This window comes from Lepisma saccharinum, chromosome 3, assembly GCF_977018435.1.
Source record: "Lepisma saccharinum chromosome 3, izLepSacc3.1, whole genome shotgun sequence".
Lineage (NCBI taxonomy): Eukaryota > Metazoa > Arthropoda > Insecta > Zygentoma > Lepismatidae > Lepisma > Lepisma saccharinum.
This window is the reverse complement of record NC_139231.1, coordinates 73876105-73900650: the sequence shown is the minus strand read 5'-3', so window position 1 is coordinate 73900650 and position 24546 is coordinate 73876105. Positions and strand designations below refer to the sequence as shown.

General features: G+C 37.3%; 2 protein-coding genes across 3 annotated transcripts in view; one reads left to right on the top strand and one right to left on the bottom strand.

Annotated features, from left to right (window-relative positions):
* LOC145985138 (uncharacterized) overlaps positions 1–24546 on the bottom strand; it is a 100436-nt gene that overhangs the window by 8963 nt on the left and 66927 nt on the right. Inside the window, exons 8-13 of one of the 2 annotated variants that reach the window (XM_083118792.1) lie at positions 24264–24455; positions 22878–23090; positions 9925–10110; positions 7456–7632; positions 3516–3686; positions 2024–2206 (exon numbers count right to left, since the gene is read on the bottom strand). In XM_083118792.1, the coding sequence (XP_082974918.1) occupies positions 2024–2206; positions 3516–3686; positions 7456–7632; positions 9925–10110; positions 22878–23090; positions 24264–24455 (1122 nt within the window). The remainder of the gene's footprint in view (positions 1–2023; positions 2207–3515; positions 3687–7455; positions 7633–9924; positions 10111–22877; positions 23091–24263; positions 24456–24546) is intronic. The other variant, XM_083118793.1, reaches the window with a different exon arrangement.
* Zpr1 (zinc finger protein Zpr1) overlaps positions 1088–24546 on the top strand; it is a 188947-nt gene continuing 165488 nt past the window's right edge. Inside the window, exon 1 of the mRNA XM_083118801.1 lies at positions 1088–1105. The gene's annotated coding sequence lies outside the window, so the exon portion shown is untranslated. The remainder of the gene's footprint in view (positions 1106–24546) is intronic.

The window sequence follows — 24546 nt, the reverse complement described above, 5'->3', positions numbered from 1 at the left end:
TGCAAGAGGAAGGTTAATGAAAATAGTCATGGATAATTTACCAAGCAATACTTGGCTACATAAAATCTTGCTGGTTGATTCCATTTTTAGGTGGCCTGAGTACATTGTATAAAATGATCATCAAAATGGCAACTGTTCGGGGAAGGGTGGATACAAATTGGTGAAATTTCTTGTTACGGTTCTGAATGCATAACGAAAGAAACTGGATATTCCATGTTCCACAAAATGAGAATATACTGAATTGTTTATGTTTTCTGACTATTACATTAGGTAAGGAACAGAGACAGGATTTTCAGTATCTCATACAGGATATTTGCACTTCATGTCTTGGCTGTGATTAAGATATAATTAGTACATGTGTGAGGATCTAAAATGTTAGTGCCAAGATTTGGAAATGTCCCATCACAAATAGGAAACTTTCAATGGTCATGTATTGAAAGTGCTTAATTCTCAAATTTTTGCACTATGATGCAGTTTTTATTCCAGAAGTACAAAAACAGTTGCTTCAGGAAGAAAAGTGTGCAGAATTTTAGATTTTTACAGTGACAGGAAATCCTAAACATTTCCCCTCCCCAAAAATTTCTGACTTCTGAAAATGGGAAACATTTTCCATTCTGAACATCCATATTATTATTATTATTATTTAAATTTCCAATTCTGACCAAGATATTTCCTATCCTCACACTCCTAGTCACTAATGATATTTGCTTCAGACTTCTCATATCAAGTCTTGTGAAACTCAAAATTATATTATTTCTTCTTGACATGAAAAAACAAAACCAACATATTGCAGTGTACTATACTACAGAAATGGGAACATGCTGGTAAGAAAATATTCAGAAGATATACAGCATGGTTTATAGTTCAAACTTACCATTATGTATAACTCATTTGCTCTAAATTTTCCACTGAGTATCGTACAATTATAGTTTTATTAATTCATGAGTATCTTGTACTACTAGTGATGTAAGTCTGTGTGTTTACAGCCATGATAATTCTATCTTCCCATGATTTCTTCACCTCATAGAATCATGAAGAAAACATTGGTATGAAAGCCATAAAGGAAGCATGATGTCTAAAACATCCAGAAGAGGAGAACATCACAGTAAGTACATTTTTACAGTTGTTTATTGAAATTTCTGATAGCCTATTTCGTTCTCTTCCAAGTGAGCACATTTGCTGTGTTTTAGATGTGTAGTCGTAAAATAAATAATACTGTGGTTCTTTACAAACTGCACCCCGATGATATAAAATACTAGTAGTAAATATGTTTAAGATGTTAAGCTATGCAATATGGTACCATAGTTGTTAATATGATGATAATCATCATCATCATATTATATGCACTAGTTACACATAACTAATGCATAACTTTGACGAATAGATGCCTCAGCTAATTATAAATCTTCAGAAAGATGAAATTTAAGAAAAAATGATTGAACTACTCATACAAAAAAGAGAACACCCACCCTTCCAGTAGAGCTTCCCACTTCTATTTTGAGTTTCATCTCAAGTGTCTTATTATTATGTTGTTATACAAGAAATGAGTCATTGTGCTATGTTAGTTTTTGTTTGCATAGACACATAACAAATTAATTTTAAATAAATCAAATTTAAAAACTGAATATTTACTGTCATTTTGTAAGGGTATGCTCTGGCTCACGGGCTGCATAAAATAGTACCTGGTCAGCACCTTGATGCATCCTGGCATGACTACACCACTCAATGTCCCTACATTTATGAGGATTAGCCAAATCCAGATAAAATTTTATCTGGATTTCATCCGAATATGATATTAATTAATCCATCATTCAGATATGATAATGTGAATATTTGGATATCTGAATAATTCAGGTTAACATCTGTATTTTCTGGATAAATGATTAACTCTGATATTCAGTTGTGTAGGTAATTCAAATATTTAACTCTGTGTTTTGTGCTACTTGTATAAGCACCCCTCTCTTTCTTGAAATTACCAAATTTAAATTTTTAGGGATTCCCTTTTAGTATATATAATACGTACGTGTCATATTTTGAGCATATGTAAGCTGGTTCCAAACAGGTGATCCTATACGGCAGTACTTTTTGTCGTCGGTATCCCGACAGCAAATTCGCGGCCAACATTCATCGTCAGTTTCACATGCCTTAACAGGCTGGAGTTCCATAAATGGGTTTTTCGGACACTCATGTGGAACTCCCAAAACAGCTGTACAGGAAGAAAGTAGTGATATAAATAAAGTCATTTATCAAGAATTAGTTAGGTCATATTACAAGATAAGAATGAATGTATCTGCAACTATTTCTTACGTTACAAACATGCTTTAATGTCATATATATATAGGGCACTCAATAGAGATTAAATGAATGCAGGAATGTAGTAGTAAAAATCTGTTAGAAAAATGCAAATTGATTTACAATTTAATCGACTCACATGTAAATGCTGACCAAGTAAATGTTCAGAAAATTCAGAGACTTTGCTGAATTAGCATACAGAATTTTTACTTGTACATGTAATTTTTTGCACAAATTTGGATAATTTGAATGTAAAATTTTCATTCATAACATCGCCTTCCCCTCTAAAGTTATGCCATGTGTCAGCAATAAAGCCAACCACTAAGAATATGAGTAAACAACATTAGTTATAGACAACTCAGCTAAACAAAGTACCATTATGAAAAGAATATCTAATATATCAGTAAAAGGGAAAGATGTGCATTTTTAATATAATTTTCTATAAGTGTTTCCTTAGCTTTCTAAACAAAATTAACCTCATGGATGCAACAAGTCTTTAAAGGTCAAGGTCTGCCAAGCTGTATTTCATGGGGCAATGTGTGGTCAGTGATTTCCTAGACCAGAATCTGCTACTGTTTATTTCAAGTTGTTCTTCAGTTATCCTCACTGTACTTGGTTAACACTGAAACTTTGAGGATTGATCCTGAGACTGTTCATACCAAAAGATGAGAGCGCTCGCAATTCATCTTTGATGGAGACTTACCCTGCAAGTGATACGTACTTGACCCCAGCTTAGTGGGTAAGTGCATTAAGTGGTCAACTTTCAATTTCACCACTGAAGTTCCTGAGTTTGAATCCTGGCTTAGATATGAGTGTTCTTTTTGAATGTCCCTTCGTAAATTTAATCTGATTATCATGTATCCTCATCATCAAAGTTACCCAAAAAGTGGCAGAAAAGTGTCACAAAATATTGATAAAACAATTACAGTAAGTGCTCGAGCACATTTTGTCATTTTTATACTGTGTGAAAACATGTATAAATATTATGTAGCTGCTGCAGATCCAACAGAAAAAAAAAGTGTGGTTGGGTTCAGACATTCCCTTCTATTCTAATTTGAACTGATTATAAGTGATATTACAACAATATTGGAGGCTGGTATTTTAATACAGCCTCTATTCAGATTTTTACCTTCTCTTTTAATGTATACTTGTTAGACTCAAGAGCTGTTACAGTCCCCCCCCCAAAAAAAAAAAGAAAACTGAAATAAAAGTTGAGATCTTACGGTTATGTGTTGGCTCAGGAGTTGGCTTTGGAACCCCTTGAACACAGGTGAGTCGTCTTCTGGCCTCACAGCAGAGAAAACCAGGTGAACACTCGCTATCAGCAATGCAACTACGACTGAAGATATTTCTGGTTGCATTGTCTGGACATATCAGGTTATCCTTATGTGATTCTAAAATTGAAAGGAATGAGATAAAAGATTCAAAATGCAAATTTTATGATGTGCATAAGAAGTTGTAGTTGTGCATCGGGTCATTACACTGCTACAGCCAGCATCAAAGATAATAGTAGCAAAAATTATCCATTGTTACTTTCATTTTAAAAAAAATGTACATCCTGTCGTAAGGAATGCAATTTTGTTGATGCGAAGAAGATGTCCTCTACGTATTTGTATTTTATTTTTATTCATGATCATCACATTCTGGAAAATAAACACAATTTTTGTTCACTATCGATTTCACCACCTAGTTTTGTCAGACATGTACTGGTACATGCAACAGTACATGCCTGACGAAGCTACCAGATAGGTGGCGAAATCAATCATGAACAAAAATTGTGCAGGAAAATGAAACGTGAACTTATTAGAGTGAATTACCTCTCTCTACATAACTACCAAGCTAATTCCTTTAGATACAATGTGAAGGTGAATTTAAAAATTGAAGTTATATTAAACAAATTATTAGTATGGATATATGTTGCAAATTTTTATTTCCCCATGCACATTGCAACAAAGGCTCATGGCATGACCGGAATTGCTTTATACATAGGCATGGTCTGAAAAATTCCCACCTGAGATTACCTACCCCAGGAATCGAATCTGGGTCTCTCATATGGTAGTCAGATTCCTTACTGAATGGACCATCGTGACTCTATAATTACAAAAACATGTAAATTGTTTATGTAGAGGAAAGTTAGCTAAGATGAAATAGTCATATTTGTTATCTGGTATACTGTTTTGACAAATAACTATGAGGTTATAATAGAAAAAGTGGTAATTTAGAAATGTAATTTGTGAATCGTGGTAAAATCCAATGCTGTTGCTGTTGATTTCGAGATAAGTCTTAAGTCTGACTTTACCATCATCGACCTTATAAGTTTTTTAACACTTTCTGGATGAGTGACGGGTGAAGCCTGCCATACAATTACTATCCAATAAGATGAGCGACAAGCATAGCCTGTTGTTCACTATAAAATTACATAGTGAATGAATGGCAGGCTGTAATCACACTGCGTCTCTTGTGCACATGTATTGTATCCACCTCTTTTAAATTTAATCTGCTAGATGTTGCATTTTCTTCATTGCTGAATTTCACCTGTACTCGTGTCGAATTAAGTTATACTTTTGTTCATACTCTTGAGAATGACATTTAATAATTTATATCCACATTGTGGAAATTTCTTATGATGATTCCACTTTGAATTTCACAGTTAGTGATGATTTCAATACTAATAGAAAGTTTTTAAGTTATTCTCATGAATTAATTTTATGTTACCTGTTAAAAATATGTGAAACCACGTAGCTCAGTTGATAGAGCAAGTATGCCACAAACCTAGGTTTGAGTCATGGTCAAGCATGTATCTTTTGCTCATGTATCTATGTGGAAAATTTCTAGTTTACATATCTACATGCATATATGAAGTGACTTGGAGTATATGTTAAAGCAAGTTTAAATTCATTTTTATTCTTTTTTTTTATCGGTATCCATAAGGTGTTTTTTAAATTTGTATTTGAAGCTGCTGCCAGATGAAGTACCTCACTTCATTGTGGAGATAGTTACTCTCTACCTAGGTAGAGGTAGAACCTTTGAATGAATTTCAATAAAATATTGTTTGTGAGATGGAATGATTAGCAGAGTCTTGCAAACAAGTGACAAAAGAGTGAGACACAAATATATTAGAAAGAAAAGTGCATTGTATTCTCCATGAAGCTCTTTTTTTGTGCATTGTAGATCACATAGTTTGTGCATTATAAGTGCAGTGAAGCTTAAATTGTACTGTTGGTGCAGCTGTTTCAAATGTAATCATACCAATCGTAAGAGATGCAAGCACTGTGGCATTCCGTAGTATTCCTTGATGGCAAACTGATCGCCCATTGGCTTCGCAACAGACAGAGCCTGGGGAGCAGTCATAGTCGCTAGAGCATCCCCAACTAAAGAAAGATGCTGTAACGTTCTCTGGGCATTTAAAGAGACTTGTGGGCCGAGTTACTAAGGAGAAACATTCAAGTTAGACAAACAAGAAAGCACATTAATTCAATTATCACATACACTTAATGTAAGGAAATTCATAGTAATGCATTTTATGACAGTCCAAGTATAACAAACTTGCCCATAGTTGTGTTCCTTGATTTCAGGCTGGTTCTTTAGATGTCACTTGTATGTACATTGAATTTCAACATATGTACAAGTAACATTTAGAGACCCAGTATGAAATCAAAGAACACAACTATGGGCAAAATTAGTCATGTACTTATTTAAAATAAATTCACATTTAAAGAAATACACATATAAATGCATATTTAACAGTGTGCTGAGTAGGGCTAATTTCATGGTATTTGTGGAAATCAGACTTGTGTTCATGTGTAATTAATAATTCAGGATCACATACATAAAAGAATCTGTGGAAAATTGAGTTATACTAACACTGTGTTTTCTCATACTTTATTTTTGAGGGCATGCCATTTCAATTTATTTGTCACAACACACCAATATAATGATAGTGCATATTACTAGTTCAGCAAGAGATTGCTTTTTCTCTCGATGTTATGACTATTTTTTCACCCATTTGCGAATGTTGATAAACTAGCATGTTACAATATGCCAGTCTATAAACACCATACTTACACAATGCAGAATATTGAGATGGGTGTTCCAAAGTTGTTGTGTTAAGAGCCACGAATATTAGTTCTTCATATTTCAGGAAAGGTAAAAATAATCTCCATACTTGCTTATATGATTCTGTGTCTAAGACTGCTAAGAGAGCAAAAGAAGAGGTGAGAATATAAAAGAAAATTAAAGCGAGAAAATTAGAACAGGTTTGATGAAGGTAAAAATTAAGGGAAACGATACAAAAAATAGAAGAAGAGCCAAGAAGTGATACAAAAGAGTGTGACAAAGGAAGAAGAAATAAGGAACATTTATCTTTACTGGTGAAGAGGGGCTCTACTGATCTTCCTTGACCCTCCCTGTGGGTGCTCATGTTTGGCAGTGATTATGAGGGAAATGTGTTTCTCTTACTGATATTCATAACATTCACAACCTTCAAAATATTTGCAGAAAATAAGATTTGAAGGGTGGCATTTTGACACTGGCCTGGGGGACAATGAAACTTTAAATCTGGCCGTAGCTGTATTGTGTTTTAAGCCAATGTTATGATGTGCATACTAATCTATGTGGCAGAAATGAAACACATATTCATGCGAAGAGATTTAAATTGAATCAACTCAGTTTTGGATTTCTGACAAAAATGCTTTGCACACCCACTCAAGAATATTATTCAGTTCTCAAAAAATATAATGGAACAGCATCCCAGAATTCGAATTATTTGTAGGTTTTTTTAGTTGTTTTTTTAGGGAATTTGAGAACTCCAATATACCTGTTATGGCAATATCTGAAAGGAAGAAAAAAAGCTCATCCTGTGTTAACGATCTACTTGTGTTATTGCTATGTCAATGAGATTTAGATATCGAGATAATTTTTTTGCCTTAATGACTTTGTGTCAGAAAATTGCTGGTAATGAAATGTTTCGTTTCATGTATTCTTCAGTGCTTCAATTCATTTTGAAGATGTCAACGAGAAGCAGATGACATTTGTTTTTGAAAAAACTTATATTAATAGTTCAACATACTCCTTTCATTCTGAATTTAGTTTCACACAAGGAAATGCAATAAAGTTCTGTAAATTCAGTTCTGAACAAGAGTCTGAATTGAATGCAATGCATACCTGAAGGCATATGGGTTGTTATGTGTGCAGTTGTTTTTGGAATTCCCTTGTAGCAGATTGACCTGAACGTTGCTCTGCAACATAAATCACCTTCCCCACAGTCGTCATCTGTTGTACAGCTCTGACTCAATAGTGATCCTGATACAACCTCTGGGCATACCAGTTCGGGTGGTGTCGCTGTAAGAAGTTTATTTTTTTTTTTTTTCAGAATTTGCATATAATTACTTATTTTATTACTATTAGACTTTAATTGACAGCTTTTTGCAGACACATATGCCAATGCAATTAGAACTAAGTACGAGGGTCACTATTTATATTTTGAGCCTTGGCAACACTGATTGAAGTTAGGTGCGATTTGACGTTTGCACGGAATCGTCTGGCATTATTGACCATAACGTACTTCAAATGTTTTGTCAATAGCTTCATTTGTGTTGTTTATGTTGCCTTGGAGATTGCGCGACAACAATAAAATGGAATTAACTCGTGAACATTTTCGTGCGATGATGTTTTACGATTTTCGACGTGGATTATCAAGACAAGAGTGCATCGATCAACTTACTTCCACATTTGGCGATGAAGGCCCATCCTTTGCCACTGTGAAACGCTGGTATAACGAATTTAATTGTGGCCGCCATTCGCTCATCGACGAGATTCGCGAAGGTCGTCCAAAATCAGTTGTTGTTCAAGAAAACATTGATGCTGTGCAAAACCTAATACTGCAAGATCTTCATGTGACATACTGTGAGATTGAGGCAACCATAGGCATTAGTTTCACCAGCATATATAAAATATTACATGATCATTTAGCTGTGAGAAAGGTATGTTCTCGTTGGATCCCACACAATTTGACAAAAACTCAAAAAGACGCTCGCGTCAATTGGTGCAAACAAATGCTCAATAAATACAATCGTGGTGCTTCAAAAGACGTATATAAGATTGTAACAGGTGACGAATCATGGATATATGCATATGAGCATGAACGTAAACAACAGTCGACTGTATGGGTGTTTCAAGATGAACCCAATCCAACAAAAGTTGTTCGCGCTCGAAGCACATCGAAACAAATGGTCGCCTGTTTTTTCGGGAAAACTGGTCATGTGGCAACTGTGCCTTTAGAGGAACGTAGAACGGTCAACTCTGAATGGTACACAACAATTTGTTTGCCAGAGGTCTTCGGTCAAATACGGAAAACAAACAAACGCCGTCGGATCATTCTTCATCAAGACAATGCCAGCTGTCACACATCTCGTCTAACAACCGACTTTATGAACAGACAAAAAATGGAATTGATGGGTCATCCGCCATACAGTCCTGATTAGGCACCCAATGACTTCTTCTTGTTCCCGAATGTCAAGAATAAATTGCGTGGACAATGATTTTCGTCGGCGGAAGATGCCGTTTATGCGTTCAAAAACCATATTATGGAGGTGTCTCAAGAAGATTGGAAAAACTGCTTTGACAAATGGTTCGAACGAATGCAAAAGTGTATTGACCATAAAGGAGAATACTTCGAAAAACAATAAAGCAGTTTTCAATGCCAAATTCCTGTTTTTTCATTGTTAGGCTCAAAATATAAATAGTGACTCTCGTAACAATATAGCAACATATGTGAAAATATTACTATACAGTGGGCCAAATGTCACGATCGGATACTATTTATAGTGCAAGAACTTACTATTCATAAGCGAAATTGATGTAAAAAGTTGGTGTAGGTTGAGAGGAATATTTATCCTTCTCACATACATTGTGTGGTAATAATTTGTCTGTTTTCCAATAGAGGTCAGTCACTCCCAATGCTGGGGTCAGGAGTCTGGATTTCTGAATGCTGCAGTTAAAAGCCATGTTGTGAAATTTAATAGATATTCATGTTCTATTTCATTCTTTAATGTATCTTGTTCAGTTCAATACAGTTTCTGCATTGATTATTACCGCATTGTATTTCACAATAATAATTTATCAATATATCATCATGACTTTTGGCCCACCTTGTAAAAGCTAATGGTCTTGTATGAACACTGTCACTGAACACCTCTCTCTCTCTCACACTGTACATTTATTGGTTTAATAAACTTTGTCCGTTCTGAGAGAGCCTTTTAGATTCCAATAGATACTGACAGTATTGTGTTTCATAATACATGGAGAGGATGTAGACCAAATTTGCCAAAAAGAAAAAAAGAATTAACCTCTTTTCTTCAGGTTTCCCTCACAACTGGAGTTGTGCCATAATTCAGTGTGTTCCATGACTCAGTGACTTACACCAGAGGCAATATGTTATTTATATTGACAATTAATCATGTTAGGGGAATAAAAGATGCGCTTGAGTGAAACAACGAGTTCCCAAGGGGATGGTGGCAGAAGCCACCAAAATTAATAGAACCTCTACAAGTAAGTTTCGCGGAAAACAATTAGTAACTCAGTCACATCTAGTTCAAAATTCTTATTCCTTATAAAATATAATAAGATCCATACCTATAGTTGTGGTAGTGGTGGTAGTAGTTGTAGTTGGCGCAGTAACACCTTTGTAGCAGATTGATCTGAAATTAGCCCTGCAACATACATAGCCAATGTCACAGTCGTCGTTTGATGTGCAGCTCTGACTGAACAAAGATCCTGTAACATTCTGTGGGCATTTCAAATCAATCCTAGGTGAGGTTGCTGAAAGGAAAAATATAATATATACAGTTGTAAAGGTACTAAGGTTTAGGACTGAGTTGATACTGCTTTGAACTGATACCACTGCAGATTCACGCCAATACTGATAATTATACTTGAAAATTGCAACAATCCAAAGTTCTGGATATTTATACATTTTGAGGTATTGGAACTGTATCGTACTAATCTACCAGAGTTTTGCTTTAAAACAGTTGTAATTACACAAGAGGTAACCATTTAATAACAAAATCCATTTCTTCCCACAATGTTGTCGCAAAAGTAAAGACAATTATACATTTTGCATAATTTTCAGGCTACTTAAATTCTGCAAAAGTGTCGCACAACATTTTTGCAGGCTGCATGAGACACTTGGATACTGGAAAAGTATCAGTTGCTTAAGAGGTAAATTCCAACCGATTCTTTCTGATACAAATACTACCTATTAGGATTTTTTTTATCATTATGCCATCCCGTTGGAGGCAATAACGATGTGCATTTGCTTTTGCTTTTGTGAGGAGTAAACAAATTATAGCTTGGTAAAAGTCATGTGTGCACACATGCATTTCACATTATATGCTATGTGAAATATCTTACTTGATCGTACGGTTACAAATGAAAATATAGTAACTAGTCATAGGAAAATGTTTCTTTTTACCCGCTGATCTCTTAATAAGCAGTTGAGCTAAGCAACAGACATATATTTTGTGCATTAATTATATGATCAACAACTCAAATCAGTAATAAAATTTTGTTCTTGCATTTTTGTTAATCCATCCATGTAACTTTTTTTCTTTTTTTTTTTTTAATGTTTCTAACATCTCTTCTGAATCAATCTTTATCATGGCCTATCTATAATGCTAATTCCATTAGAAAAGATGCAAATATAAGTCTACTATTTGCAAATTTAGTGTAGAGTTAATAATTTTCTTTTGAGTGTTTTTTTTAATACATCTTGCATAGAATTTTTAATTGTCACTTATAGTTAGGAGTTTCTAGTGGGATTGTTCTTTGGCTTATTTCTGTTGCCTAGAGCTGTTATGTATCCTGAGATTCGACACAAAGCAAACAAAAGTTACAATGAAGAGAACAAAATGCCACTTTTTTAAATTGTTATTACTCCAGAAAGCTTCAAGCTATCAATTTTTTTTGTCTCTCGTGCTCCACACAGGTCCTTAGCTAGAATTGATCTCCAGGTGGGGAGGGGGCATTATAAAACCAAGTCCATTTTTCAAAAAATTAACATCAATTTAATGAAGGTAAATTATGTGTTCACAGGTGGGGGGGGGGTCATTAAGTTACATAAAATTTATAAATATCATACAGATACTACATTTTTGTACATCTTGAAGTGTTAATTGACTGGTACTGAAATCATCCCCTTACACACTCCATACTACTTTAGATGATACAGATATTTATATCACACAAAAAATGCACAATATTAAATCACAATGCCTCCCTTTCATTTCCAAGAATTGGGAGCTGTTGACCGTTGATGTAGATGCAAAGGGAATTTGCATGATGACATCAAAGTCACAGATTTTTGTCTGTGAAGTCGCAACGGGGATATAGCTCCCCTATGAAAGAACTTACAAAGTCTAGATAATCTTCTAAATACTTGCAGCTACTTACAGGGACTGTAACGTTTGTCCCTTGCGGTTTACAATCCTTACATTGTTAAAACAAAAAAAAAATTGCAAGTTCAATTTTTCGCCATCGAGGGCGTTTCGCCTCATGATCGCTCTCTGCTGCTGCCTCCTGGTGGCATGTTTTTGCGGCTTACGCCCGCTTGTAAATCCTGCTGCGATTGCAGTTCAGTTCGTCCTCCGACCTCGGTCTTTCTCGCTCGCTTCAAACGGCACGCACCAGCCAGGTGCTTCGTCATCCAGTCCCAACCGGCTAGAGAGTACCTGAACCACGACCTGCCGAACCACGCCTGCTGCTCTGACAGCTAAATGGGAAGAAGGCAAATGGAGTGATCACTTGGACTCTTGTGAAAGGAAGGCGTTGCAGTTCCATGGGACGTTTACAATCGTGGTGAGGTACGTACAAACTTTAACTAGACCGAGAAAAGTGGGAACAAGGTTAATTCCTTGCCGTTCGTCGCATAAGTGTTGGAAACCCCGTAACTTTGACATAACCCAATTGAATAAGTGAAATTGCGAGAAAACTAATGTATATACGTTTCTGCTTTTACGTGTTGGACCTGTGATTTACTATCTCGCTACCCTGTTGTAGCACGGCGAACATTTTTGTAACGACGCAAATCGCGTACGTTTGGTGTTAGCGTGGCATAACTTCACGAACCGATCATTTCGGTTGAATTTGGCTTTTTGTAAAATAAACGCAAGTAGAAGTGTGGGGAATTGCTTATATTCTCTTGGTAATCTACAATTGGGCAAAAATTAGAAATTTGAAGCTTTACTGCGGAACTCGTGGTTGTAAGAAGCACTACCTTGTTCGTGCTACGACAAAGGCGCGCGTGTTCGCACCAGAACTAAAGGAAACAAAAAAAAAGGACTTGCACTAATTGCAATCTCCCCCCCCTTTTTTTCCCCTTTGTCCTAATAGCGATCCTATATAAGTAAAAGTAGCACTAGTTGATGCGTAAAGAATAGGGGACAAGCGATATATTAATGTATACATAAGTACGTACAAGTTACGTTAAAGATTGAGGCCATCTAGGTCTTTTGTTTGATTGGGCAAAGGAAGAACGTCGCATTATTATTATTTTTTGGATATGCTATGTATACTGTATAAGAGAGATGAATGTTTTGGCAAGTAAAATTATTACGTAGGATCAATTGATAACACGACAAGATTGTTAAGTGGAAGCTTTTTTTTGCTTCGTGATTTTGCTGGTTTGTTAAAATTGAACATGAGTTTATGTAACGTAGTAACATAGAGCGCTGGTCGCTCAGTTTGTTAATCAAGGAATGTGTTGTTGAAATCACTCCCAGTGCAATACGTGGGGATTTGTTGTAATATTCAAATAATGTAAAATGAAGAACAATCTTGAATGCAATTATATTTGTTAATTGAATTGAGTAGCGTCTTAATTATTGGTGGAACGTTTGAACAGTAAGAGTTGCCCGTCATTAACGTTACGTAGAATCCTAAAGTTAGCTATATAAGAAAAAAAAAAAGTGTGTACACGTATTCAACTTTTCATATAATTTACATTGCACAGAGAAGTGAGAAAAGTAGTTACGTTGGAGGAATACTATCCTTTTTTTTATTTTGTTACAGCGGAGAAGGTTAATGTTCCTATTCGCTGTCGGACCCCTTTTTGAAACCTTGAAGCACGGCACGTGCTAAACGTGAGTTTTTTTTTGGGTCACCTTCCTCCCCTTCTTGTCTCGTGCTTCCTGCACTTGTCGCCCGTAAACTCTCGCATCACTGTGGGGGAAGTACGACGCAGGAGGAGGTGGAATTACTTTTTGTATGTGAAGAGTGGGTCTTGGATTTCTTTTTTTTTTAAGGTGAGTTGCCGCGTGCGCTTCCAGACAATTTATCGCGTGCAATCTCACTTAGCCCCTCCCCACGCTACAAATTTTGGTAGCTAGAGCATTGGTTTTTTTTTCGTTCCGATTATTCAATTAATACCCTTTTGTCATCATTGAAAGCAAAATTTTTTTCCCTTCCATTAATCCCCCCCTTTTTTTTCCTTGTCCCTTTATATAACTTTGGCAGCAAACTTTGGTTCTTTTGATATAACAATTAACCATATATTTTTTTTTTGTACTAATTGACCAAAAAAATTTTTCCCTCCCATTCATCCCCCCCCTTTTTTTGTTGGGTATCATTTCCCCCATTTACAACCATTTGCAAGTCCTTTGGTTTGGTAGCCTTCACTTAATACTGGTATTTTCTTTTGTACACTGGGTGCTTAGTTTTTGTACGGCGATTTCATAGCCAATTATGGCTCCTCCGGATGACGTGAAGGTTGTAGACGCAGGCTGTCAAACCGTATTATCTTTGCCTGCGGTGCCTTCTTTGGTAAATTCTCAATCATCAGCGTCTTCGGTTCCTTCTACTCTGCCTTCGCAGCCTCATTCTTCCTTACCACCCTTTTATAGATTTTCAGATTCTACGGTTCGTCCGTCATTTGCGCTACCTACTCGCCCATTGCTGACAACGCCTCCTCCCCTTGCTCCGATGTCTTCCGTTTCCGTATCTGCCCCTCAGAACGCATGTTCTTGGGTTCCTTCTCAGTCACCTTTAGATACGATAAAAATCAAAAATCTGAATAGGGCAATTGATGCCTTACCACTCTGCGACGGCATGGACCCCCCTAAACTTTATCTTTTCATGGTTGCTTTACAGCGCCTAATTGGGTCTCGCCAATTTCCTTTGGAGTGGGTATTGCATAACGCCTTCCGCCGCAGCACGGGCTTCTTGGGAAATACCTGGTTGGAGGCTCTATCCCAATCCCTTTCATGGGATGATCTTAAATCTACCATTTGGAACTGTTTGGTTCCTAACCATCAGTACCTTTTGTTAGTGAACCAATACGTTACCCGCCTTCAGAGAATTAACAAAAATCTCCATCCTTTCGTAAGTGACATAGTCACTTCTGCGTCCGCTCTTGCCCTTGCTTGGGACGAACATACTCTGTTGCAGACCATTCTCCTCCATTTGAACCATATTTCCATGGGCTGTCTTCTTTTTCGTGGCCATCCTCAATCTTTGACGGAACTTACTCAATATGCGAAAGAGATTTTCGCTATTGAAACTAGTAAAACTGCTCATTGGAATCAGTCGGTCACTTCTTTGACATCCATTCCTCAGTCATCTCAGGGAATTACCCCTCGGGATAGCCCACCATACTGTACATATTGTCGTCGAAGGGGGCACCCCATTTCTGCGTGTCGCCGTCGTCCAAATGTTTCTACCCCCACAGGCTCTGGTTATGAGCCGCGCTCATCATAGAGTTTTTTTTTTATTCCTAAATTTTTTGATATTCTTATGAGTAAGGTCTTTCTTCCAACGTAATTCCTCACTCATCTCCTTACTTGGTCATTGTATATACATATTATGTACTTTTTGAAAGTGTATTCTTTATGTTTATGTATCAATTTCAAATTTTGCCTTTTCTAGTTATGGCTAGTCTTGTTTATATCCTTGTGTAGATATGTGATAATCTTGCTTATTATGCTTTATTGAGAAATGATGTTGTTCTGTCTTGCATCCTAATGTTATCCCGGATTTGGCATCTTTTGTAATAGTGCTACCTTCCTTTTCCTTTTCGTAGTACTTTTCCTCCTCTCCTTTCCTATATTTTTGTTTATTCTTCCTTCTCAATTTCTCGTTTTTCATTCTTGTATTTTTTTCCCTTTTTTCTATGTTTTACTTCTGAGAGGATGGAAGTGCTACGTGTGCGTTTTCCGAAAAGTCAATGGTTTTCATCTTCCGTTGTACTCAGCGTAGCCATAAAATCCAAGTCTATTACAAGTCCGCATGGGTAACATACTTCAGTGGTGTGAAGGTTTTCTACAAGCAGCGCCGACATTTATCAGGAGTCCAGGTGTATCGACCGGGAGGCGTACACGACGTCCTGTTATCTTCGTGCTCAACAACAGCTTGGTTTTCATAAAGACTTATGTGATTTTCGAAGTTTAATTAGAGTTAATCTCTAATCTGGGATTGGATATGTGTATGTTTTCAGGTGTATTGATGATCTTTTGGGGGTTGTAACAATGCTTTAATGTTTATGGTAATAATTTGTGGTTGATAGAATGGGCTTATCTTGGTGCCCTTATTTTTTTTGGGATCAGTGTCTTGCCCTTATTTTGGTTAAAGGGGAGTTTTGATTCCGCTTGTCGGGGGAATTTGTAACGTTTGTCCCTTGCGGTTTACAATCCTTACATTGTTAAAACAAAAAAAAAATTGCAAGTTCAATTTTTCGCCATCGAGGGCGTTTCGCCTCACGATCGCTCTCTGCTGCTGCCTCCTGGTGGCATGTTTTTGCAGCTTACGCCCGCTTGTAAATCCTGCTGCGATTGCAGTTCAGTTCGTCCTCCGACCTCGGTCTTTCTCGCTCGCTTCGAACGGCACGCACCAGCCAGGTGCTTCGTCATCCAGTCCCAACCGGCTAGAGAGTACCTGAACCACGACCTGCCGAACCACGCCTGCTGCGCTGACAGCTAAATGGGAAGAAGGCAAATGGAGTGATCACTTGGACTCTTGTGAAAGGAAGGCGTTGCAGTTCCATGGGACGTTTACAATCGTGGTGAGGTACGTACAAACTTTAACTAGACCGAGAAAAGTGGGAACAAGGTTAATTCCTTGCCGTTCGTCGCATAAGTGTTGGAAACCCCGTAACTTTGACATAACCCAATTGAATAAGTGAAATTGCGAGAAAACTAATGTATATACGTTTCTGCTTTTACGTGTTGGACCTGTGATTTACTATCTCGCTACCCTGTTGTAGCACGGCGAACATTTTTGTAACGACGCAAATCGCGTACGTTTGGTGTTAGCGTGGCATAACTTCACGAACCAATCATTTCGGTTGAATTTGGCTTTTTGTAAAATAAACGCAAGTAGAAGTGTGGGGAATTGCTTATATTCTCTTGGTAATCTACAATTGGGCAAAAATTAGAAATTTGAAGCTTTACTGCGGAACTCGTGGTTGTAAGAAGCACTACCTTGTTCGTGCTACGACAAAGGCGCGCGTGTTCGCACCAGAACTAAAGGAAACAAAAAAAAAGGACTTGCACTAATTGCAATCTCCCCCCCCTTTTTTTCCCCTTTGTCCTAATAGCGATCCTATATAAGTAAAAGTAGCACTAGTTGATGCGTAAAGAATAGGGGACAAGCGATATATTAATGTATACATAAGTACGTACAAGTTACGTTAAAGATTGAGGCCATCTAGGTCTTTTGTTTGATTGGGCAAAGGAAGAACGTCGCATTATTATTATTTTTTGGATATGCTATGTATACTGTATAAGAGAGATGAATGTTTTGGCAAGTAAAATTATTACGTAGGATCAATTGATAACACGACAAGATTGTTAAGTGGAAGCTTTTTTTTGCTTCGTGATTTTGCTGGTTTGTTAAAATTGAACATGAGTTTATGTAACGTAGTAACATAGAGCGCTGGTCGCTCAGTTTGTTAATCAAGGAATGTGTTGTTGAAATCACTCCCAGTGCAATACGTGGGGATTTGTTGTAATATTCAAATAATGTAAAATGAAGAACAATCTTGAATGCAATTATATTTGTTAATTGAATTGAGTAGCGTCTTAATTATTGGTGGAACGTTTGAACAGTAAGAGTTGCCCGTCATTAACGTTACGTAGAATCCTAAAGTTAGCTATATAAGAAAAGAAAAAAGTGTGTACACGTATTCAACTTTTCATATAATTTACATTGCACAGAGAAGTGAGAAAAGTAGTTACGTTGGAGGAATACTATCCTTTTTTTTAATGTTGTTACAGCGGAGAAGGTTAATGTTCCTATTCGCTGTTGGACCCCTTTTTGAAACCTTGAAGCACGGCACGTGCTAAACGTGAGTTGTTTTTTTTGGGTCACCTTCCTCCCCTTCTTGTCTCGTGCTTCCTGCACTTGTCGCCCGTAAACTCTCGTATCACTGTGGGGGAAGTACGACGCAGGAGGAGGTGGAATTACTTTTTGTATGTGAAGAGTGGGTCTTGGATTTCTTTTTTTTGAAGGTGAGTTGCCGCGTGCGCTTCCAGACAATTTATCGCGTGCAATCTCACTTAGCCCCTCCCCACGCTACAGGACGTCGGTACTGGGGGGAAACTTGCCCCCCTTCCCCGCTCATCATCGAGGGGGCAAAGTAGTCTTTTTGCCCCCCTGGTTGCATGCTAAAAATGAGACTATATTTTTTTCCAACTTGTGTTTCGTTTTGAAAAAATTGGAAAAATATTTTTGCACTAGTTAAATGAACGTGGACTCAAGTTTCAATACCAGCAAGAAGTGCGTGACAGAAAGATCCATGTGCAGATAAGGAACGCAGCCACATCTCCGCAAATCAAGTGTAAGGTGAAATTATCCCCTTAGAAATTTGTCGCTTCGATTTTACAGACAAATGTGGTCGGTGTGAAACAATAATAACCACATATCCCGATGGGAAGGGGGCAGAGAGATAGCGCCTAATTTTAAATCTCCTCTTTTCCATCTGCAGCTACATTCCATGGATGCAAGGGCTTCGAACCAGGAGGGCAGGAGGTGCTTGAGCCTTCTATGTAAAAAGATGAAGGTGGGAAAAAATTCGAGATGACGCGGTGGTCTAGAGGGTAGGACATCTGGCTGCCACACTAAGACTCGGGTTCAATTTCCATGGTGGGTGATCTAAGGTCAGAATTTTTTCAGCCTTATCCCCACAAAAAGTGGCTCCCGGGCTCACCCAGCCTAAAATGAATGGGTATGTGGAGGCAACCCAGGAAGGGGGGGGGGTACATGCGACTGAAGCATGGAGCTGATCATATCACCTCCAAAATGTTCGAGTCGAAACTGTGTGGGCCCTACCCCCACATCCCTTAAATGTGCCTACATGGCACGGTGCTATTAGCACAGGTTAAAGAACAAAATCACATGTGAATATAATAATGAATGGTGTTACCTCTCTCCGAGGTCTAAAACTAAGCCATCAGCCCTGAACATGACGTTTGAATCAAACAGTAAACTTTTCATAAATCTAAATGGCAAAGAAATGAAAGTTCCTCCGTTGGTTGTTCCGTCTCTATCTACAAGTGCTTTCAGTATTTCCTGATGTTAAGAAGCCACAGAGGATGGGCAAGATTGTCTTTTTGCTCCCCCTCCCCCAGTCATGCCCTAAAAGATGAGACTACATATATTTCAGCTTATCTTGGTTGTGAATATTTGAAAAAATTTTTTGCACTAGATTTGTGAACATGCGCTTAAGTTTCCGTTAACAACAAGAAGCACGTGACATCGCAGTCAGGTCTCTACAAATCAAGTATCCCCGTAGGAATTCGCTGCTTCTCTTTCCAGTTTTACTTTGAAGCCTACCAGGTTTTGTACCTACAAGTGCGCTCGCATACAGGGGGTGCTGATAAGTCCTTAGCTTTGCCCCCTTTCCATTTTCCTAGTTTGGGAATTCTTTTTTTGTTTGAAAGCTACATGTTTCTATATGTTTGTTACTAAAAATCAAATCAGTGGTACTAATGGAACTATTTCTTTTTCAGGTGATTATTTGAGAGGGCGGGGCAGTCAGTCAAGTTCAGTGATGTTGAGAGCAGAGCAGTGATCAAGTTCCTCTTTCTCCAGGGAAAGTATGCAAAAACCATATATGATGAGATGTTACAAACAATGGGGGACCAAGCCCCTTGCTATGCTACTGTTAAGAACTGGATTGTCAAATTTAGGACAGGACATTTTGTGACTGAAGATGAACTCCATAGTGATTGTGCCTGAAACAATTGAACAGGTGTATGAAATGATTCTTGCAGATCAACGAATTTCTGCTAAAAAGATAGCAGAGGACCTAGGCATATCCTGTGAATGTGTTGGAGTCATTATTCGTGATCATCTTCACATGACAAAACTGTCGGCCAAGTGGGTGCCGAAATGTTTGTATGCAAGGGTGCTTGCTTCCAGAGTCGTTTTGAGCACGAAGGCAATAATTTTGTGGAACGTTTGGTCATGGAGGATGAAACATGGATCTATTTGTATGATCCAGAGACAAAAGACCAATCAAAAGAATGGCGTCACAGTGGTTCACAGAGACGAAGAAAGTTTCGTGTTCAAAAATCAAGTGCAAAGGTTCTTGCCAGTGTTTTTTTGGGATAGGGATGGGGTAATCTTTGTTGATTATCTACAACAAGATCACACCATTACTGGGGCTTACTGTGCTTCATTACTGGACAGGCTTCACTCAGAGCTGAAGAAAAAACGCCGTGGAAAGTTGTCTCGAAAAGTTGTCTACCTTCACGACAACGCATCCCCTCACAAGAGCAATGTTGCAATGCAAAAATTGACTACGTTAGGGTTTGAAACCTTGGATCACCCACCCTACTCACCTGACATGACCCCATCAGACTACTACCTATTCCCAAATTTAAAGAAACACTTGAAGGGACAAAAATTCAGCAACATTACTGATGCAATTGTAGCTGTATATGCATGGTTTGACACCCAACCTAAAGAATTCTTTGTAGATGGCCTAAACAAACTGCAGGGCCGCAGCAACAAATGCATCGAATTGAAGGAAGGAATGTTGAATAAATCCTTCATAAAACTTTAACTTTGTATTTTTTTTTTCTTAGAAAAGCTAAGGACTTATCAGCACCAGGGAGGGGCACAGAGGACAGCTTAACTCTAAATTCCTGTGCACTTTCTGAACACGAGCTTTCTTTAAAGACACTTGCTGCCAAAGAGGTCATCGGCCATAAGAAAAGGTACACCTTGTAAGTTCTTGGATATTCAAGCCTCGGCCAATCTCCCCTTCCCTTTCCAAATTTAGACTTGGTCAGAGGACTCGGTCATTGTTCAGAGTGGAATAACTGCAGAAGGCGTGTTTTGACATTTACTTTGCAAATTTTAGTGATGAGTTTGGATTTCCTTCCACACCAAGCGATATAACTGTGCATATATGGTTTATATACATTTAAATCATTTGCAGACTGCAAGATCACGCATCAGTGCACTGCAGTTACTGTAGTCGGCTGATATAGAATCAAGAGATTGGTAAGAGTTACTTCTCTTCTTACGTTTTCTTTACTAATTTATATTTTCTGTGTGAAAGGACATAAGAAGACGAGACTAGAGACAGCTAAGTATCCTTCTGATACACCATCAGTTCTCTGCCCTTTCGGGCTTTAACGCTGCAAACTTTGGAGTGTATGAACCACCTCCTCTCATGGGAAGGGAGGAACTTTTATTTCTTGGCCATTTAGATTTATTAAAAGTTTACTGTTTTATTTTAAACGTCATGCTTAGGGCTGATGGCTTAGTTTTAGATAGACCTCAGAGAGAGGTAACGCCATTACACTGTTCATTCTTATGTTCACGGGTGATTTATTTTTATGTTGGGAGGTTAGTTTTAGGTGGCAAGGTCGAGGTATGATCGATATTTTAGACTTCTCGGGGTTGGGGGTAGTGGAGTGGGGGTGGGGGTGGGGGGCGGTCACGTTCAGTCTTAGGTTCTTCTATCAAATCTGAAACATCTAAGAGGGGCCATTGATCTGGAAAGACATGTAAACCTCAGACTGATTTCATTCAAACGCAATACCAAGTATGTAGCTGCTACGGTAATTACAGATCAAAATATCTAATTTTAAAGCTGTTGGCGTGGCATGGTGACTTGCCCCATATTTGACACCTCGGCCCTCTCCAACCATACACTATCTTTGAAAGCCTTCGTTGCAAAACTATAGCATAGAAATACTCTAAATTTACTGACAGTTTCATTTCTTAACCTTAATCTCTGAATAGCAGTCTGGGATTTGAAAATATCAGTAAAAGGTGAAATAATCGTTTTGTTATGCCATTTTAGAATCAAATGTTTTATATGTTGAAATTTGAAAAATATAGCACTTACCAAATAAAGATACCATATTGCCCCAATCTCATCGACTGCCTTCGCGATGAGCCAAAAATGGTAGAAAAGTGAAGTAAAATAAACTAAATCTATCATTAAATTATTTCTTTTTAACTCTTTCATTCATGTAATTCTTCTTTAGTATGCGACGTTTTTGTTAAAATTATACTATGATTTATAAAATGATGAAATGGTAAATGAGAACACAGCCACGGGCAACTTTCTTTTTAACACATTGATCAGAGATCTTCAGAAACATGGATTTTGTCAATACGTTTGCACGTAGTGCATTTTCAGTTATGTTACTAATCATTAAAGGAATGCCTCAATACCATCATGCTTCACTGCATGGGATGATCGAGTACCAGGCAGGGGTGGGAATTTGCCGTAATTATCGTAAGACCTAAAATTTCAGTTTTTGTGTATTAAACGCTGTAATAGAATTGTAAGTAATAAAATATTCCGTAATAGAGGTCTCTGGGCCTTCTCTTATGAGGCTTCGCCACTGTAGATATTAATATATTCAATAAGTATATATATATATATATATATATATATATATATATATATATATATATATATATATATATATATGTATATATATAAATAAATAATGGATAAAAGCAAGGAGGGCCCAAAGGGCTAAGTATTGCACAACCAACTGAGCTACCAAGTCAGCCCTGCCATTTTCCACTTAAATTTATATGAAGTACATTTCGTAATCATAAGAACATATAGCTCCAAGCTTGGAAATTCTAAGGACCATCCATTGACGTCATCAGTGTTTCAAAGCAGACAGGCAAGCTAAGGGTCTCCATTATTGGACAACCTTGTATTCTGACATCACAGGGAAATGCTTTCATTGTTAGGCTAAATGCGTAAGTTGTTAGGTTTAGTTTTCTTAGCATGAATAATACATTTACAGTGTATTTATGCTAAGAGAATCAAATATTACAGGTCTAACCTAACAATGTAGGCATTCCTTGCCTGAAGTCAGAATGCAAGATTGTCCTCGCGTTGTGCAATAAGAGAGACCTCACAGCTAAAACAGCAGAAGTGAAAAATCAAGCAAATCAGATCTGGCTCAATATCTCAGTTGGTAGAGAAATGACACGGTATGCCATAGACCTAGGTCGAGCTGCATTTTTTCACTTTTCCAAACCAATTTCTACAAAGCATATCTCGCGTGTGTGCGTAGTATATATATTATATTAGCATATCTTAAGAAGACTCATACCTAAAGATGTAGTAGTTGTTCTAGCTGTAGTAGTTGTTCTAGCAGGTGTAGTTGGTGCAGTAGATTTAAGGACTCCCTGGTAGCAAACAGATCTGAAGCTGCCTGTGCAGCACACATGCCCATTGTCACAGTCATCATCTGTTGTGCACCCTTGATTAAATAAGGAGCCTGATAGTCCTACAGCTTCAGGACATATCAATGAAGGGGTAGTGACTGTAGAAAAATATTGAATTTATTATTAAGTTATAGCAATTTGGCATGTTTGTGTTTTATTTATGACATAATTAGGTAAATGGCAGTACTGCACTATATATTTAATGAAGCAACAGTGTCCAAAAACAAACAAACAGTGGTAGAATTTTGGCAACAGCTTCAAATATATTTTGAGGTGGCAGGATTGACGTAAATAATTTTGTGCACATGTGCATATCATATACTAACATTACATAAATAAATGTAACAATAGCATGTGCTATAAAAATCAGTTCTCTGAAAGAATATCTGCTTCGTTTACTTGTTTCTTCAGATGAAATCATCTGCCTTCCATGATACAGTGCTCTTATCAACTTCTCCTTTTTTTTTTCAACGACAGAGAAAGGGAGGAAATTGGGTGGGCAGAGCGAAGCACTCGGGCATGGTTGCTTGTGAATGTCCCAATTCTTACCTTTCTTCCTTCTTTTACTTACAATTTTCCACTATTAAATGCAGTCCCAAAATTTAGGGAATTTTTACATGCAGTGCAGTACATTACAGTACAGTAAATATAATTTTGCTTATTATGTGATATTTATTTTGTTGCCTAATCAGAATTTGTAACCAAAACTCAATTTATTTATTTACAAGAGATGTTTAAATTAATACATATTGTTATAATTTGCATTTCCTAAACTGGAGAGTCAATTGTGTTTCCTCTAATTTTTTATTGGTCACTAGCCACTGTGGTTTACTGTAGAAAATCATTTTAAAAACTTCTACCATTGTTTTCAGCCCTCTAGTTTGATTTGTTATTTGTTTTTAATGACAAATTATTATGCATTTCCACTATTTGGATGTTATTCTTCAATCTTTTTGATCAAAGAAATATGAGACTTAAAAATAATATTACAATTTCAATAGGTGTTCATGTTCAAAATTTTAAAAACCTATATTTGCCATAGCTTTACCAGTTGGCAGATATAATTTTTTTTCATGTATCAACAGAATAGATATGTATACCATAAAAATTCAGGTGTGTGTGTGAATATATATATATATATATATATATATATATGTGTGTGTGTGTGTGTGTGTGTGTGTGTGTGTGTGTAAATGAAGATCGTCCAGCTCTCCACCAGTCTTCAATGATTTCACACCATGTATTTGAGGGCCATTATGTAAGGTTCATACCTGTAGTAGTGGTAGTTGTTGTTGGTGTTGTGGGCACAGTAGGTTTAAGAACTCCTTTATGGCAAATTGACCTGAAACTAATTCTACAGCATACTTCAAAGATGCCACAGTCATCATCCGTTGAGCAACTCTGGCTGAAAATAGTCCCTGTTACACTCTCAGGACATATCAATTGAAGTTTTGTAGTTAGTGCTGAAATATAGATATAGATGTAGAAGTTCATGCAAATACATTTATTATGTAAACACAGAGATTTCTTTGGCTCATACGGATTCAAGTAAGC